At 49.8% G+C, this 19,778-nt stretch overlaps 1 protein-coding gene across 1 annotated transcript in view; it reads left to right on the forward strand.

Moving 5' to 3' along the window:
- LOC149367177 (solute carrier family 4 member 11-like) overlaps positions 1-19,778 on the forward strand; it is a 107,413-nt gene that overhangs the window by 61,127 nt on the left and 26,508 nt on the right. The window contains exons 2-4 of the mRNA XM_089566730.1: positions 5,356-5,396; positions 14,692-14,826; positions 18,567-18,636. Of these exons, the coding sequence (XP_089422856.1) occupies positions 5,356-5,396; positions 14,692-14,826; positions 18,567-18,636 (246 nt within the window). The remainder of the gene's footprint in view (positions 1-5,355; positions 5,397-14,691; positions 14,827-18,566; positions 18,637-19,778) is intronic.

Consider the following 19,778-nt stretch of genomic DNA (forward strand, 5'->3'; position numbering starts at 1 on the left):
CTTCGACGCGCATTTACGTGCACTGACATCGCACAGCACACTTTAAGGTTCGCCTCCATCGAAACGCGGCCGCCGCGGCCGAGTTCGAACCTCGGAACTCCTGCTCAATAGCCGGTTGCTAAGCACTGAGCCACCGCGGCGGGTGGCCCACAGTGGCTGAGTGGTTAGGTTCACACATTTTTTTGTCTTTATGAAATATGACAAGGGAGCAATTGTAAAACATCTTTGTCATCACTTCCTAATTCGACAGAAACATTATATAGAGCCATCATCTACAAACCTCGCGGCAGTGACCGAATGAATAGAGCATCTGCCAAGCTGCCAAGAAGCCTAGGTTCGAATCTCATTGTAGCATAAATATGTGTGGTTTATTTCCGCGAGTTTTACAGCGGCGTGGATGCTAGGCTTAGTGCTAATGTGACGTTCCCGCCTGTCGGGGGTCAGTCACAATGCAACACAGTTGTTTGTTGCTATCTACGGGTTCTGCTGAAGCGAGGAGAATTGAGCCAACACACAACGCCTCCGAGTCAACCTAATTTATTTACACTCCGCCTGAAGGTGAAACTGGGAGTTCCGCTCACCGCTGTCTTGTATCAGGTGTCGCGGTGCAGTCCGGCCAACAGGTGCCTCGCTCTCGGCTGCTCTGGCAGGGTGGCGCTCAGGCTGGTGGCGGTCCCACGTTTCGGTGACTATGACGGGTGGTGGCGTCAGGCTTCTTGAGCGTCTCAGCTGGCGGTACTCTGACGGGTTGTGGCGTCCGGCTTCTTGGGCGTCTCGGCTGGCGGTCAGTTTGCTGCGGATGCCCTCGGGTCCGGCCTCACCGACTACAGACCAGCGCGATCTGCTTCCGTCCACCTCGCCCGTCTCTGCCCGTTCTCTTCTTTTGTCTCATCTGTCCCTAACGCGTCTCTCTGAGGACTCTCTTTCTTTCCATCGGTGTCCTCCTCGCCTCCTCTGCTGGGAGCCCTCTTGGTGCTAACTTGCCGGCCTCCCCCGCCACCTCGAGCCGTTAGTAAGGCCGTCGCGTTGCAAGACAATGCAGGCCAGAGGGCCCGCGAACTCCGGGAAACTGTTTGTGCCGCGAGCGTTCCGGCCTACCCTCGGCGCCGCAGGGTGCCGGCCTCTTCGCGAACGCGGGCTCATGTTAAGCCGAAGACGCACTCCTCTCGAATTTGACATATTTATGAGGGTCACGGCTGTCCTCTCTCTTCTCGCATCGGAACTCGGGGTGGTCTATTCCAAGAACCGCGGCTTGGACACGCGACCACGGCATTCGAAAAGTTGGCCGTCAACGGACAAAGGGAGTCAGTCCTCCTTTAGCAGCGGAAGAGAGCAGCTGCCCGGGGAGACAGTCTGTTTTCCATGGGCCTGGGGCCCTCTTTTCTTTTGGGTTAACTTCCCTTAATAAAGACCCAACTCCTAGCCTTCTCCGAGTCCACAGCCCGTACCTCGCAACAAGGCAGTCTGCAGGCGCGCATGCGTGCACACACAGACGCACAAACGTGCCTGTCTCTGCGCCAAAGGGGGGGAAGTTGGGGACGCGCTGCAAAACGGGCCGCAGGGATGCGTGTGGTCGCGCAGGGCTCCCCGCGCGGCCTCTCCTCCTTAGCCCTCTGGCTACTTCGCACGTCTTTGTGTTGCGCCCGCCGCATTCCAAACAACCGCCTTCGCTGACGGGGCAGGGCGATAATTTTGAGCCAGACACAGTGTCTCTGGTGTTAGTCGGCGGAGAGAGTTCTTTTGGGCCATGACTAGGCCTCCCGTACACAGTCCTTCACAACCCCCTCTTCTTATAAAGAAATTTTCTAAGAAAAATTCGTGGTCACCTCACTTTCACAACCAACAGTACGTCGCAAAGTTCGCAACTCAATCTTGTGGCAGCAGTCATATTTCGAGTACGACAAAGCTGCTAAACATCGTCCTCGCGCACAAGCACTGGTTTCACAACACGGCACAATGTGGGCGGACCCTCAGTCCCCCCAGGCAGAGGAGTAAATTTCACGCGGCGGACAACTCCGCCCTCTATACGTAAAACACGCAACCGCAGAAATCATGAGCACAGTTCAATGGTCGTGGCAACTCCCAGACTTCCCCTAAGTCACACTAAGATCAGGAGGTGGTCCATGCAATTCGCTCACCCTCGGTTTCTTTCTCCACTGGCAGTTTCTGCAGTGTTCTGCAACATCTTGTCTCAGTCCATGCCAGAAATAGCCTTTGCTAACCGCCCGGCGGGTCTTTTGAAATCCTAAATGTCCTCCGCCTTCCATATCGTGGCATAACCTCACAACTTCACTCCTCATTAGCAAAGGGACAACCACTCGGTTTGAGGCACTGTGCGCTTTGTCTCTGAAACGCAGTAAACCACAAGAGTCTAAATGATACAATCTTGACTCTTTTCGTTCTGAGCTGTCGCACTCGTTTATCAATTTTAGCACAGACAAATCTTTCCTTTGCTCCTCGTACAGGCGGGTTTGCTCAATCACAGGGGGAACCTCGGTTAGCCTTGCGTCCGCCGCGCTGCTGAGCGCGTCTGAATGGCGATTGGTCTCCCTTGGCTCGCGAACTCCCTCTGCTTTGTCCGTGCATAGGGTCACTGCCGCTTCTGAACACCCTCGCTCGGCACGGCTCTCAGTAGATGTTTTATCTAGCTCCTTGATACCTTCAGGGCTGTCCTCGCCTTCCTTCTTACGCTGCTCGGAGCGGTCCAAGCGCCCTGAAATGTGCCCGTGCGATATCTGACGCAGACGACAAAAACGTGAGATGTGCCCTAGCCTGCCGCACGAGAAGCAGGCGATTGATTTGACGCGTCGATTCAATTCTCGCGCCTGCCCAGATGGAGGGCCCTCACGTATCCGAAGGACCTCTTCGAGCAGCTTCTCCAGCCGATCCAGACGTTCAACAAAATCACCCGTCTCCTCTCTGCTTTCTACAAGTAGGACCGTCGCGGTGCTCGTGCTCGTTACTTCCTCTAACTGCTCCTCTCTAGACGCTATCTCCACTGCCTCTTCGAATGTCTTGGGATCGTGTGACAGAGCAAATCTCCTTACCGGATCACGGAGCCCATTCAGAAAAATAGAGGCCAGCTGCTCCCTAAGGATTTCGCGCCTCGCTTCTCTCTTCGACGTGTCATCGCCATCAACGTCCTCAAAAGCCTCCGTTCCGAGCCTACGCAGCCGGCTCGCGAACGAGCGTACATTCTCACCAATGTTCTGCCTTGCTCTTAGAAACTTCTCAAACTTCCTGCACGCCGGCTCAGTATCATATCGTTTCAGCGCGAGCGCTTTAAACGATTTATACGAAGTCACGCCTGCCACCTCCTCATCCAACCATGCAAAGTCCAGAGCAGCCCCGACTATCTTACATCTCGCCATCCCGACTAACTGTTTCTCCTGCCATCCGCCCAGATTACCGACCTGCTCTAAAATTTTCAGAAAGTCTCTTATTTTGGGACCGTTAATATCCCCCGTGAATGATGGAATCACAGCTCCCAACAGCATCTGATTTGCTCCTATCACCCCCTCGGGAAGACTCGGTGATTCCTGTAGCGACATGTTGGCTCCCTTCTCCTTGGGTACGAGGGTTAATGGTCTCGCACCAAAACTTCAGCAAAATCCCACCGCTGCCTCCACTTGTGACGTTCCCGCCTGTCGGGGGTCAGTCACAATGCAACACAGTTGTTTGTTGCTATCTACGGGTTCTGCTGAAGCGAGGAGAATTGAGCCAACACACAACGCCTCCGAGTCAACCTAATTTATTTACACTCCGCCTGACGGTGAAACTGGGAGTTCCGCTCACCGCTGTCTTGTATCAGGTGTCGCGGTGCAGTCCGGCCAACAGGTGCCTCGCTCTCGGCTGCTCTGGCAGGGTGGCGCTCAGGCTGGTGGCGGTCCCACGTTTCGGTGACTATGACGGGTGGTGGCGTCAGGCTTCTTGGGCGTCTCAGCTGGCGGTACTCTGACGGGTTGTGGCGTCCGGCTTCTTGGGCGTCTCGGCTGGCGGTCAGTTTGCTGCGGATGCCCTCGGGTCCGGCCTCACCGACTACAAACCAGCGCGATCTGCTTCCGTCCACCTCGCCCGTCTCTGCCCGTTCTCTTCTTTTGTCTCATCTGTCCCTAACGCGTCTTTCTGAGGACTCTCTTTCTTTCCATCGGTGTCCTCCTCGCCTCCTCTGCTGGGAGCCCTCTTGGTGCTAACTTGCCGGCCTCCCCCGCCACCACGAGCCGTTAGTAAGGCCGTCGCGTTGCAAGACAATGCAGGCCAGAGGGCCCGCGAACTCCGGGAAACTGTTTGTGCCGCGAGCGTTCGGCCTACCCTCGGCGCCGCAGGGTGCCGGCCTCTTCGCGAACGCGGGCTCATGTTCAGCCGAAGACGCACTCCTCTCGAATTTGACATATTTATGAGGGTCATGGCTGTCCTCTCTCTTCTCGCATCGGAACTCGGGGTGGTCTCTTCCAAGAACCGCGGCTTGGAAACGCGACCACGGCATTCGAAAACTTGGCCGTCAACGGACAAAGGGAGTCAGTCCTCCTTTAGCAGCGGAAGAGAGCAGCTGCCCGGGGAGACAGTCTGTTTTCCATGGGCCTGGGGCCCTCTTTTCTTTTGGGTTAACTTCCCTTAATAAAGACCCAACTCCTAGCCTTCTCCGAGTCCACAGCCCGTACCTCGCAACAAGGCCGTCTGCAGGCGCGCATGCGTGCACACACAAACGCACAAACGTGCCTGTCTGCGCCAAAGGGGGGGAAGTTGGGGACGCGCTGCAAAACGGGCCGCAGGGATGCGTGTGGTCGCGCAGGGCTCCCCGCGCGGCCTCTCCTCCTTAGCCCTCTGGCTACTTCGCACGTCTTTGTGTTGCGCCCGCCGCATTCCAAACAACCGCCTTCGCTGACGGGGCAGGGCGATAATTTTGAGCCAGACACAGTGTCTCTGGTGTTAGTCGGCGGAGAGAGTTCTTTTGGGCCATGACTAGGCCTCCCGTACACAGTCCTTCACACTAATGCCAGCGCACTGGCATTTCTATCGCACCATCTAGGCCGGAGACTGGCCTTTCCAGAGAATGTGCTCTCTTGTGCAAAGGGGTACAATACAACCATAGTCGCAGAGTGAAACTGCGTTCCAGGTATGCCTGGTCTTACCTGCATCCTGTGGAACTGCGGTAAAGCTGGCTACCAGGATCCAGCAGAACAGGTCAAGTGATCGAGAACTGGATTAGAACTACCAGTAACGTTTCCTTGGGTTGGAAAACTAAAGTCAGAGCTTTTTCATTCGTTTTTAAATTTGCTGGTGCCGTACCGTTTGAGGGAGTGAATTTTACACCAAAATGCGAAAATATCCTGTGGCTTTTTTTTCTCCGTGCAGGCGAAGGGGGTGAGGTGTCCTTGATGTCCACGAAGTCGGAGGTGAGTTTACCCGAAGCGGGCATCATTCAGGATGCCGCAGTCTTTCGAGACATGGTCAGCCATATAACTTTTGCAACGAATCGATCACTCCTTTGCCGCTCTCGCTTTCTGCGGCGCTTCATAAAAGATAAATATTCTGATGCGCCGCACAGCGCTAGTCCAACACTTCCTTCTGATGTCACCCAACACGGCGGAACGCTTGATTTGAATGTTCAAGAGTTCAACTTTTTTGCGTGGGTCAGTGTGCAGAGCAAGCTGCATTCATAGCGATGGCTTCTGACGACGCTCTTCAGGGTAAATATTGTCGTAGCGTGTCGTCACTGAAAAGTTATCTGGCCATCTGCCATCGGTTGAAAATTCTGTCCAACTATAGAAGCAGAGAAACGGAAATAAAGGGACTGCATCTTAGTCGAAAAATACGACAGATCAGATCCCAAAATATAACGAACTTTTGCCGTCCTGTTGTTACGACAGATTTTTCTGTAGTATGGCGCTGTTGTCTGTTAGTGTGACAGAACAGGATCTGTCGTTACGACAGGAGACTGCTAAGCTCTGCAGAAAATCCTGTTGTATACTACAAGAATTTCTGTTGTCAAGTCGCAAAATGCTACTGGAAAGTCTGCTGTGCAACAAAAATTTTCTGTTGTGTTTTTCAATACAGCGCACAGAGGCTAATTAGGCAATGACCGGTTGGCTGCCCGACGCGAGGGTAGAGGTATGAAGGAATAAGGAAGTAATTAGTCATTGACATCCACCCAAGCGCAGCCATACGGCTACAAAGGAAAGCTCTACAGCTTTCTCAGAAACATCATAGTTAAAGAAAAATTCGTCCTCGTCCGGGGTTCGAACCCGGGACCACCGCTACACCGGAGCAGTCGCTCTACCAACTTTAACCGGGACGGCAAGCTTATGGTAGGGCGAGAGCGAATTCATCAATAACTCGAAGTGGGAACAGTGTTGGTCCAATGTTTTAGGGGAATCCCCCAAGGTGGAGTAGATTTGTAGTAAGGGAGTAATTACTCATTGTCATCCACCCGATGAGTAATTACTCCCTTATTACAAATCTCCTCCGCCTTGGGGGATTCCTCTAAACATTTGACCAGGTATGAAGGAAGCGAAAAATGAAGTGTAATTGCAAGTTCAGTTCACAGCATGAAACGTGCCCGTGTTGTCCATCGGTTCGTAGTCACAAACAACGGCCTCAGTGAGTCTATAAGAGCCTAACGCCCGAGGCCATCTAAATATTTCGGGAACGCCTTAATGGCTGACCAAGGTGTTTCTGACCAAGCTCCCAGAATCTTGGCCTCTCTCAAGGCTACGTCAATTCAAGCCGCGGAGGGCTGCCTCTGAAAGCACTTGTTGACTGTCATAGCGGCGGCAGTGATTAAATAGGTGTGAAATAGTACATTTTCACATAAATGCGCCCACTCTGGAGAGTCTGCCACACCCAGTTAGATGAAACAGTATCTTGTTAACGTCCCCCCCCCCCTCCCCCACCCCAGACAGAAGCGGCGCAAGAGAGTCCCATCGCAGCAAAGGGGGGTTGATGGGGGGCATCAATTCCTGATGGTTCTTGCTAAGGGTCGAAGTTGTGCTCGCATGAAAAGCAATGTAAACTGTGATGTGACTTCTCTCGGGGATGCACCATTCGCTTCGCCGGACACAAGTGGGTTTGTGAGTGGTCGCACCTTCTGCAGCTAGGGCTGGGCGACATGTGTTAGTCGTTACGCTTTGGTTGCGCAGGTATCTTCCCAGTGGATTGAAAGGGAAATGGGGCGTTTTCTTTTTCAAGGGTCATTAAGGACGTCTGCAGAAAGACGAGGAATATTTCTAGCAATAATATCCGTTTACAGATGGTGCCCGAACCACCTGTAATTTCTAACATTTGCGACTACGTCTTTCATCCACACACTACGAAATGCTGGTGTTCAATTGCTCATCGCTGTCGCAAGATAGCAGCTTTCTTGAAAAACCGGGAAGCTCTCTCACGGCATCGAAACTGCGTAGCTAGACTTCTTTTGTTTAGAAATCACCTATGTGGCGAATAAAAAATATCAGTATGCCAAAATTTGACCTTCATTTTGGAGCTAGTGAATACCATGCACAGCATGCTAGGTACAGGGTCAATCGCACTTAGCATGAACACGGCTCCGCGTGGCTGCGCACACACGGAGCACCATTGCGACCAAGTCGGTGGCAAACCCGTGCAATGGGGCAGACGACTAGCAGCACCAGTTTGAGGACCCTCTCTAGTGCGCCACTCTGCATGGATCCATGAACGAGTTAGATGCAATGACACTTCACAGATGCAATGGCACTCCGCGGGCTAAAAGAAACTGATACTTTGCATGTAGTCAAGGACCTAATGGTCAGCCGAATAATATACCACGCCCCGTGTCATCGCTTTCAACGGGCCTAAATGGAGTGACCCATTGTTCTTTTACGTGCAGCAGTCAAGACGGCACTCCGTCTCCCTCCGCAACAATCCACTCGAAGGCTTCTCCAGCTGGGTACACAGAGTTCGTTGGAGAAACTGAACGAAGCACAGAAAGTTCGACCTCTGATTGGCCCCCGGAACACGCGGGCTGGATGAGCCCTTCTGAACAGACTACGCTACCGCGTGCCAAAGACCCCTTACCCCTAGAAACCATACCACTGGCACCTACAATCCAGGCCAAGATGCAAGTAGCTTCAGTTATAAAACCTGGAGTGATGCGATAGCTATGGCTGGCAGAGTGGAACTCGCTCACTCAAACTGCAAAGTCAGTCTTTCGCCGCTCCGTTTCGCTGGGCGTTCCATCTTTGTCTTCGTCCTTGGACATGGATTCACTCTCACCCCTCTCTCCACTTCTCCACTTCAACCACGCGACTAACCAACAACTTGACCAGCCACGGCGCCGCCACGCTGAAGGCTCGAAATGCTAGCGTAATGTAGGCGCGTGGCGCGCACACCAGCTGCGTGCTCTGACGTAAATCCGCGCATGCGCACAGCTGGCGGAGTGGTGGTGTCACAGCTCAGCCCGCAGCCACGCTGGTCTCTCGAAGCGGCTGGCGTAGTGTAGCTATCGCTACAAAAGATGTACTCGGAAAATATGGCCAGCTGGCGTGCGCGAGTCCAAGCCCTCACTCGCAAATTAGGTGCGAACCCTCAAGTATTGTATACGGACTCGGCCATATACACACTCGGCACAAACAGCCGCCATGAGCATTCTGGCCACGGACGAAACAGGCATAATTCAAATCACGGGCTCCATTAGGGGTGTGACTTCGAGCAAAACGACGGAAGATGACAATACTGCACTTACGATAAAAACATCTTCACCATAATTACGCTACTGAAACGGATGAAGAAATATATATTGCAAGCGATGCCATAGAAACCGTCGCCACCGACTAGCAGGCAGTATGCCGAGCATATGCATCGGGCATCCTATCTGCACAAGCAAGTCACATTGTTCTACCGCACTGCCGCACCAGCAACCTTCCCCTTATTCGCACTGTTTGGGCCCCCAGACCATGCCTCTCTCCCTGGCAATGAGCACGCACGCGCGCCCGCCCGAGGTCTGACCCGCCGGGCACCAGGGGAGGAAGAGGCTAGAACACCATGCCTAGCCCAGGGTCTCCAAGCCCAGGTGCCGGGTGCCTGCGGGGTCTCCAAGCTCCGAGCTGCTCACTTACACGAACGCCCCGCCGCGGTGGCCAAGTGGTTATGGCGCTCGGCTGCTGACCCGAAAGACGCGGGTTCGATCCCGGCCCCGGCGGTAGAATTTCGATGAAGGCGAAATTCCAGAGGCCCGTGTGCTGTGCGATGTCAGTGCATGTTAAAGAACCCCAGGTGGTCGAAATTTCCGGAGCCCTTCACTACGGCGTCCCACATAGCCTGAGTCGCTTTGGTACGTTAAACCCCGATAATCCAAACCATACTTACACGAACATAGCTGAGCACCACAAAACACAGCGAAGAACGCTTCCACCACCCAGCAAAACGCTAAATAAAGTTGACGCCATCGCATGGCGCCTGCTCCAGACTCTCATGCACCCTTACATGTTTCAGAAATAAAATCGTCAGTAGCGAAAGTTAATTTTTCTAGGCGTATGAAATGACGGTAACAGAGTTATTACAATTTAGTCGTGTAGCGTGCTTCGCAGTGTTGTTGCCTCTTTCGACGGCTACAGCTTTAAACTTCACGTTTTGCGTGAATACCTTTTTATACGAATATATTAGCAGATGTAGCGAATAATCGTACAAATATTGGATTCGGTTTATAGCTAAATTATTGGATTTCGATTTGGCACCGAAGCAAGACTGTTTGTGTCAATCCGACATCGAATATTTTTTTTCATCCGAAATTAATGAATGTTGAGATGAATGATGACTGCTATTCTCACATTGTGTCACCCTGATCAAATAACTTGCCTACAAAGCACCATACTCCTCGTGATTTTCCAAGAAGTCATGAAAGCCTGCTGGTGAAGATCCGGTTTAATAATCAGTGGCAGTATCTGTCATAAACACTGAGCGTGTTTATTTTTTGGTGATGAGAACTGTTTTTAATGAAGAAGAAAGAAAATTATTGATAACTGGCAGATTCAGTTAAAATATTTTCCCACGCCTTGTTGTTCTGTAACAACATTACCACTAGCACATCTTTTTAAGGCGAAAACCTTTAATGCTTCATCGTTGTCGACAGAAGGCTGTCAGCAGAAGATTGTCAGCAGAGATGTCACGCTTTTGACGGGTGTCCACCAAGATATGCGAGACAGTTACTGCCTAATTTCCTTGCCTCAAATACAATTTTCATTTTCTTCATTAAGGCCCCTCTTTCTCTTTCTTCTTTACTTCAAGTTCCTCCCTTCCTGTACGGTGCGGTTCAGGTGCCCACCGAGATGACAGAGAATTACTGCGCCATTTCCTTTCCTCAAAAAGCGTTGCATTCACAGGGCAAGGCATCGCGCCGAACGGGTGGTGGCGTTCCGTGGACTCCCTGGCAGCGCTACAACACGCTGTCACGTTCCACTCCTAAAGGCGAAGCTTAGTGTCATTAATTAGCAGTTAATTAGTATTTAGTCATTAATAAGTGATTATCTATTAATTAGTATATGTCAGTACTTAGTAATTCGTCATTAATTATGTGTGACGTCACCCAGCGATGACGTCACCAGTGGCACAGAGGTAGCAAAGTGGTGCCGAAAACGCTTTCGCCTCTACGCACTTTAGATAGTCAAAGTGCCACCTGATTTTTTTAGCTTCGTTCATTGAAAGCTTCACCTTTTTTGGGCCGCATTGTCTTACCAATGGACTGTGCCGGGAGTGCATAATGGAGTCAAATCGGGCGCCTCGTAGCTGAAGCAAAGTGATGCACCATATTGCGGCGAACCTTAGTTCTTCTTTTCTCGAATAATTTATGCTGCGAGTGAAAGAAATTGCTGGAATATCACGGTCTTTGGGCTGCAGAACAATAACAATTAAACCACATTTACTACACATCGTAGTAACCCCTGCACGAGAAAAACATCTCAGCGAAACGCTATTCGATTGGTACAGTCGAAAGTAAATAATTAATAAAAGCAGTTCATCAGACTGGCTTCACTTTTTTTACGTCGCAGCAGGATGCAGAACACTACTCATCGTGGAAAAGTTTTTATGCGAAGGTCTGCGTCAGCGCATCAAGCGACATCACCAAAAAATGATATCATAGCTGATGTTCGTTTGGCGGATCTGCCTCAACGCTTTATATTTGTTGAGCTCAGCTTTATGCGCTACGAGGTTTCTGTTTTTGAACCGATTGGCCGGAAATGGTGCAATGTCCCCTTGTTTGCGTCCCAGGAAACAAGCGAAGCATCCCTCGCTGCTTCCTACAGCACTATCATTCCCGCATTCTTTCTTCGCTGGTTCAGGTGTTTCGAAAACGTCGCGGGCGCAACAAGGTCGGCCTACGCTGCAGCATTTCCAACGAACCGTTGCGGTTACTTGCTATTACCGCATTTAATCGCGTAACAGACGCTCTATCTTTTCCAAAAGAACCTATGAAAAGTTGGGAGGTGCGTTCATTACGCGGGGTAGAATATTCAGAAACAATTTGAAGCTGAAAAAAGTAGGAATGTAGGAGGCTAGTGTAAGAAAGACGTCACTCCGTATGAAGCGCCTTTTGAATTAAACAAACGCTCTTCCCCGCGGTTCTCTGCTCGAGAACATGGCAAACAACTTTTATCTTAAACCTGCATTTATCTTTCGTTTTTTAACTAAAGCCCGAGTGCAAAAAGTTGCTACAATGATTGATATGGCATATCCAGTAGAGAAGCCATTTGACACCAGGCATGGTTTCTATTTATTGTCAAATACTTCGCGGAACATTATGAGTGGTTATTATCATCTTAATACAGCGCGATACACAGGACGAGAGAAAGAAACAAGAGACGACACGCGCTCGTGTCGTCGCCGCGTGGGGCATCGCTCCTTCTTCGCGGTGTCCCCAGTGCGGTGCGACCGAGACCCTCGAGCACGCCATGTTCGAGTGCGTCGTGGCGCGCACTTTTTGGAGACTCATGTCTCGCATGTTTTTTGTTTCTTTAGACGCGCGCACTAGGCCGCGCGACTTTTTTGTGCGCCTCCTTCTTTGTGTGGGCGCCTTTGTTTTGTGGCGCCAGCGTGGCGTCGCTTCGTTGCAGGGTCGGCCTCAGCGCGCGATGTTCCCCCTGCTCCAGCGCGTACGAGCGCGCCTGTTCCAACAGGCGTGCTTGGACAGAATCCAACTACCAGAAGAGGAGTTTTTGCGGCGGTGGAGCACCCGCTTCATCGCCGCCGACAGGGGTCGCGTGACGGTGCGGCTCCTGCCCTATTAAGTGTGTGACGTGCGCGTTGGTGGTATGTACCGTAGTGCGTGCTTCCCCCGCGCGTTCTGGACATTTGAGGACAATCCGGACTCTCGTGGAGTTTGTTGGTGTTTGTGTTGGTTGTCGCCTTTTGTATCTTTTTTTTCGCGACTCGTGTTATTGAGCGACGAATGTCGCTGTATTGTTCATTTGCCTGTTCGAGGGACTGTGGTCCCTTTTATGTACTTGTGGGTCCAATAAATTTCTCTTTATCTCTTGTTTCTTTCTCTCGTCCTGTGTGTAGTGGTATCGCGCTGTATTAAGATGAATCCGTTCCAACTTGCCCAGTTTTCTGTTCTAGTTAGTGGTTATTAGTACGTAGCTTAAGGAACAGTATAGTCTTGACGGTTTATAGATGGCGCTTCGTAGCCTTGCATTCTTTAGAATACCGTGTAAAAAAAATACAAGGCAAATAAAACAGCCGCTTTAATTAGCAAGAAGTGGTGTCACTCGCTACTGTCCCCCTTCAAAAGGGAGGTAAGTTCTATCGAGCGATCTAGTTGTGACGGCGTTTATAAAAGAGGATTTACTAGCATTCACCAACGCTATTGCCAGACTGTGCAGCAAAAAAGAAAAGGTGCTTTAATTGCGAGAGAAAAAAATGGCTGAGGCTTAACTTGGTTAACCCTGGTCAGATGCGAAGCATATTGATGGCTAGGCTTGTTAATACATGGCTTTCCTTGGTTGAATACTTGATCATTTTAATACAACCACTAGAAGCCTTCGTCGTGGGGGAAGACAACGGTATGGCTACAGGGGAACGCCGACTAACCCCGAGACGCGCGTTGGGTGGGCGCCTGGATTGCCACGGAAGCCGCGTCCGCATGCCCGGTGGAGCGAGCGTTTCACCTACACCTAGTGTGAACGCGCGTTCGAAATGCGCGGGAATGCCGCTCGAGGACATTCCGGTGTCTGGGCGATGGCATCGTTCTCCCTCTCCCAGCGGGTGACGGAGATCTGTCGTGACATCATGTGTCACGTGTTATGTCACGTGGTGTGACGTCACTGCACCACGTGGTCTGCACGGCGTGCAACCACAGCGATGGCGCGAGGTGGACCCTCATTTTCCTCTGTCGTGACGTCATGTGTCACGTGGTGTGCACGGCGCGTAACCACGGCGAAGGGCTGTAGTGTACCTCTAGTAATATGCTTCGCATAAAATATTCTTTTTGAAAGGCAAGGTTGTGGTGCGCTCTTGATGCGAGTATATAGTTGCTTTGTTTGAGTCTGAGCATTAATTTCTACATTGGTCTCACTCGTCACCCACCAGCCCACTAAAGTTATCTTAAATTTCCAAATAACATCTAGGCTTTGCTAATAGTAGTAAAGTTTACACTTGGTTCCTGCTCTTTTTCTGACTGCTCTGCTTTCTGCTTTTCAGCTGGAGTATTATCCGTGCTTTTGATTACACTTAGTTTTGTTGTTCCTTAACCTCCTAACAGACAAGTTTTTTGTCAAAAATGGTACCAAAATGGTCATTTAGTATACGCGCTGCCATCTGTCGCCAAACCAAGAAATGTTTTGGACGAGCTTTACTCCTAAACCGGACAGAGGCTGCCGGAAAACAGACAAGCTCGACTCGTCAAAAGCCAGAAATGACAGTCGGCTTATGACGAGCCTGGCTCGTCCAAATCCATTAGGGGTTTAAGCTACCATGCCCTCTCTTTGGTGCATAACATAAGAGTAGCGCAACACCAGGACGACGGACAAAAGCGGAGAGAACACACACCAACAACACAGGCGCTCTTTGGTGGGTACGAAAGGTTGCGTCACTGTTCCCACGCTTGTTTTCGAATTGTTAAAAGAGGGAGTCAACTTTTAGTTTAATTGAGGTTATCACCTCAAACGAACATGTCATTCTGTAAACATGCGCTTGTGCCTTCAAGCCAGGTATTTGGTAACAAAAAGGAATGCGCAGCACACTTATATATAAAAAATGTGTATTTGCTGCGACCAATACATATTCCTGTATTAATTTCCCGTATGATGAAATGGGTGTGCTGAGTTCTGAAAGGTGGCGTTTACCTTGACCTAGTAGTAGTAGTAGTGGTTTTTATTTTGCATTGAATATGGAAGGTAAGATAATTTTTTCTACCTCGGCATCTGCTATCGCTGCTGGAAGCACCTGAGCTGGGGCAGCGGGAATAGAGGCATAGCAGGCAGGGTGTAGAAGTGAAAAGAAAGAGGGGAGCGGATAGTAGAAAGGACGGGGGGAGGAGTACACCGACAATAAATCTATTTACATATATACATGACAAATATAAATATATACAGGTCACACGCGCGTGAAGGTGTGGTAGGACACAGTACAAACACACGCGCACGACACAAAGCACAAAACAGCTGGAGTGGGAGCGTCCAGCTGTTCATCGTAAGACCTAAGCTCGTTCATGTTTTTGTTTTGTTATTTTCATTGCCGCAGCTGATTCCCATGAAGGACTTCAGCACCGAGGTTCGAGCCTCGATGGACGTTGACCAGTTTCTTCAGGAGGCCACCGTTTTGCTGGATGTGCCACAGACGACGCTGGAAGGCGTCCTGGACGCCGTGTTGGAACGGGTGAGGGCACTGCGGGAAGCTGTTTCGGAAGACCTTAAAATGAGACAAGGCAGCAGCTACGTCGGCTTTGGCTTCTTGGGTGGCGTTTCCTCATACGCGCTTCAGAATTAATGCACCTGGATGCAGGATGAGGTGGAAGTCGTGGCGTGATAAGCGGTGACGTAATAAGGAGAATGCCGCAGGAAGCCGGGTGACCATTTAGAGACAATGAGATATCATAAATTTATAGAAAATGGCGAACACTAAATGGCGCTGGACGCTTACGAAAAAGATATTAAACTGTAACTGCTTGACGTTCGCAAAAGGGACTCTCCATTTACCTTCTCTTCTGAAATCTAATTTAGGCACCAAATAGGCTATTTATTTATTTGGGATACTGCCAGTGTCTAGTTGAGACCATTGCAGGTGGGCATTACATGCATCAGATTTAACCAAGTGAATCCGATTACTCAAAGCAGCTTTTTGAAATTCAAAACAACAAGTAACAAGGAGCAAGTCATGCAATGCAGAAAACAAAACAAAGTTAACAAATCTATAGAAGCACTTTCACGAAAGGCAAGTTCAAAACAAGTCATTGGCACAACAGACCGCGCTCTGCAAGATATCGACAAATCTAATCCAAATAGTCAGTGCTTTTAAAACACAGTATCTAGTTCAGAGCAAAAAAACTGAAAGTGAATCCGCGTTAGTGATGGATGCATCAGGGCTATTCCATTCTCTTGCTACTAGCGGGAAGAAAGAGTTTTTAAATCTATCACTGTGATGTACATATTCAGTTAGTGTTTTTTTTCTATTTCTAACCTATCTGAAGCGGATACCGAGCTTGGTTCTGCTTCGATTTTCCTTCTTACCGGCCCTGCACCGCTTAGGATGTTATCGCGTCTTTACATTCCGTTCGGCCGTTCGTCAGTGGTTACATCTGCGCAGTGACAGTCCGCTTGCTGTGCTTTATGCTGCGCTAGCAGGCATGAGGTTGAGAGATCTCGTGCTTCCACACAGCATGATGTTGCATGGCAAAGCGGTGGCTGGAGTCACTCGGAGTGACTGAAAACCAGTCGTCGTGCCGCCATCTTTCTCGCTCTACCGTAGGCGTTCCAAAACATCGAGCGGTTCTGTGCACGTAAAATGCATGTGTTTAGAGCGGCGGGAGCTTGGGGTATCTGTTACAGCCGGCGTCGCCGCTTGGCCGGACACGGTTGCTGCGACGCGCATCTTTTCTTTCAATCTTTCCTCTCACATCTTTCAACTCTCTTCTGTCTGCACTTAGCAGCGAGTGTGGCTCAGCCCGAGCCAGTGGGCAGGCCCGTGCACTTTACTTTTCATCCTTTCTACAGTGGCAACAATAACCACAAAAATGCGTGTGAAATAACTTCCCCGCGACCCAATCCGCCACCTTGGCGCGAAGAGTTCGACTATAACACAATTAGGGTGGGCGCATAACAAGGGCGGCTAACGCACCCCAATATTTGGCTTGGGTGGTGTGGCGTACGCGGTTGTTGAGTAAAAGAAACTGAGAAAGGTGTAACTATTTTTAACGCACCGAAGCGGGTGGCCCAGTGGTTTGAGCATCCGCCTCGCATGCGGGAAGTGCGGGTTCGATCCCCAGGGGCCGCCGGACACCCACCGGCGATACAATGGGTACAAGCTCTCCCCTGGCCTGGTGCTCGGCTTATTTAGGGTGAAATGATTAAAAAATGGGTCATTGACCCCACCTTGAGCAGAAGACACATACCTTGTGCCATGGCGGTCTTTGGCCAGAGGTGCCCTTGCGCCGTAAAAATCATTCATCATCATCATTGTTTTTAATGCAATAGCGTTAAAAGCCCCACTACCCAGAAAATCCGGCGCCGGCGTTGTCGGCGTTGTGAGCGAAAATTAACGAGCATAACTGTGTCTGGTGGTGCCCAGAGAGCAACCTAGGAGGGCAACTTAGGAGAGCAACCTAGGCCGGCCTCCTAGGTCACGTGACCTTGCTGCGTCATCCCAACCTGACCACCGGTTTGTGAGCAAACACCGATTCGAAATCTAGTTTCTCGGAGTTTAAAATATTGCGGGGAGTTGACCGGCGATGTACTATTTATTCGTCATTACAAGCAAAGCAACAAAGGGCTTTGTTACTAAGCAGCAGTGCTTAGACTAACTTGGTGTATATTTATTTATTTATTTCGTTACTATCAGGGCCGTTGAGGTGCTACAGATAGGAGTGGTAAGTATACTTACACAGAATCAAATACAATAAGGAGAGTTCTTAACATGGGTGATGAAGAACCTCAGATTTGAAAGCTTCTGGTTCAGAGATGGAGACGATGCAGGCGGGCAGGTGGTTCCTGTCTGAGCTGGTCTTGGGCAGGAAAGAATAAAAGTATGGAATAGTTCTGCAACTTGGAACACTCACTTTGAGTCGGTGATCAATACGAGATGATGCATAACTTTGAACAGTGAAAAGACTTTGGTCTAGTGATTGTTTTGTGTAATACATTTTGTGGAAAGTGAAAAGTCTAGAAAGATGACGCCGCAGTGAAACATCTGGAAGGTCTAGAGTTCTCTTCATGAGTGTGACGCTGGACGAACGCGAGTAGTAAGACAAGACAAAACGGGCTGAACGATTCTGAATTGATTGTCAAGTATTAATCAGTGACTTAATGTTAGGGTCTGTAAGCGATCGTACGACGCAATTTCTCATCGGCGCGTACTCCCGTCGAGACGGCGCCAGTCGTGTCCTCGACTCAAGTGGAGCTCGCGTGAATCTGGCTCGGTGCGCCGGTCGGTCCAGAGTGCATACCGCATCGCCTGCCTCGAGTAGCGCTCACGTGAATGTGGCTCGGTGCGTTCGTCGGTCCGGAATGCATACCGCATCGCTTGCCTACCCTCTTCTATTCTTCCCGGCGCCGTCAGGACGCCGTTTGTGTTTGTGATGTTTTGTGTTTTCGCGAGTGCGGCGCGTCGACTCCTCAGCGTCGGCGGCAAGAAGCGCAGCGAGAGTGTGTGGTGCGCGAGCGATCTGAGCGGACGTGCGTGTAAGACAGTTCGAACCCTTTTGAAGTGCGCGAACTTGAATTGTAACCACAATATATTCGTTTTTATTCCCCCCAAAAATTGTGTGTGCGTGGAGTGTTCTTACTCGCTCCCCCTTCCCAATTTCGGCCATCACTAACAGGTCCCATACGGAAGACGCATATTCTATTTTAGATCGGACGACCGTTTTGTACAGAAGTAGTTTTAAACGAACCGGAGCAAGTGAAAAGTTACGGCGAAGAAAACCAAGCATGGGATTAGCATTGTTAGTCATGTGTTCGTTATGCGCTTTCCATGAGAGGTCATTGGTAATGTATACGCCAAGATACTTATATGCAGAAACAAAAGCTAAGGAGGAGCCAGTTAGTATATATGGATGCGGGTTAGCTTTGCAAGGTATTCGTGTTACTTTCATTGCTTTACATTTAGATACATTAAGCTTCATTAGCCAAGTGTCGCACCAAGCAGAAATGTTATTATGTCAGACTGAAGAACCAAGGTATCAGATGGGTTGGAAATTTCTCTGTATATTGCACATTTGTCAGCGAACAGCCCGATAGATGATGTTATGAGATGAGAAAGATCATTAATATAGATTAGGAAAACGAGGGGTCCTAGAACCGATCCTTGAGGTACGCCCGATGTTACTGTACACATAAGAACAGTACAGAGTGAACATTAGTGAACAGGGAAGTTCGCGAGGATAATAGTGTGCCTCCTTCCAGGTTCTTGGATCTAGTGAGCCAACAGCGAGTGTTGCCGAAGCTAAGCAAGACATACTTATGTCGGAACAAGGTACGCAGCACACTGTGCTTTTGTCGCCTTCACCTGACCTACACAACAGATGGAGGTAACTGTTTTGTAAATGAGCAGAAACTATAGCTTATAGCCACAGCGTGTTTTTGAGAAATGTAAGCATGGGATTAGGGCGAAGCGCAGGGACGGCAACTGCCACCAATATACGCGTGGCGAAAACAGTTGCTAGTTTTTAGTCCTGCACAGGATGAAATAGGCATTTCCTTTGTCCAGTACTTGGCCGTGCGCATGTCCACTACTCGTTTAGTGCATATGGACAGGTTTTTCAGGATGCACCGAGAAGTAAAACCGCATTTCAAGCCAGGCTTAACTTATTTTGCAGTACTCATGAAGACAAGACCACTTAAATTGAAGCCGACAGTGTGACAAATTTGTCTGCTTCAGACATGACTTTGAACAAAATTGCAATGTCCAAATCAAAGGTAAGTTTACGAGACATTCTGAAGCAGTTCAGCACAAAGCAGCGAAATACAACACAACACAATTGAATGCCATGCAGTGTAGCGCAGTGTGATACAACGCAATAACTTTAATAAGACTAGAGCGGTGGTGATCGAGGCACGTAGGTGCTTGTTAACCATGGTGTACAACTGGAACTGACAATGTCGCGCTGTCCGTATACGCTGATCTATACAAAATAACAGAAATACTACGAAACATACGGGAATAATGGGCTAGGAGAAACACACCACACAAAACCAGAAACATGGGGGGGGGGGGGGCGTATTAACAGTAGCAACGATAGAAAATAAGGAGGCTGGTTAAAACGCAACCGCAAGCGCACATGAGCACAAACACTAAATCAGCACTCACAAAAAGAGCATAAACAGCACAGGGGCAAAGTTCGACACCATCAAACATCCAGAATGCAGCGAAAAGCCCGCAAACGTTGTCCCTGTGGGCCCTGAAGTAACAAGTAATGAAAAAAGTATAACTGGAGAAGATGGCCAGACCCGAACGCTGAATCAATTAAATTACCCTTCCTGCTGACTTGGCGGTAGGGAGCAAGGCACAGCATGAAGCAGCATGTCTTTAAATACCCGAGAAGGAGTGTCCGTAGTTGTGGTCAGTTAGAGATGTGGAAACGTGAACTCAACTCAGTCCTGGGGTCAAAAGGCCTG

Source organism: Amblyomma mixtum, chromosome 1, assembly GCF_055824585.1.
Source record: "Amblyomma mixtum isolate Tamu chromosome 1, ASM5582458v1, whole genome shotgun sequence".
In the NCBI taxonomy this organism is placed as follows: domain Eukaryota; kingdom Metazoa; phylum Arthropoda; class Arachnida; order Ixodida; family Ixodidae; genus Amblyomma; species Amblyomma mixtum.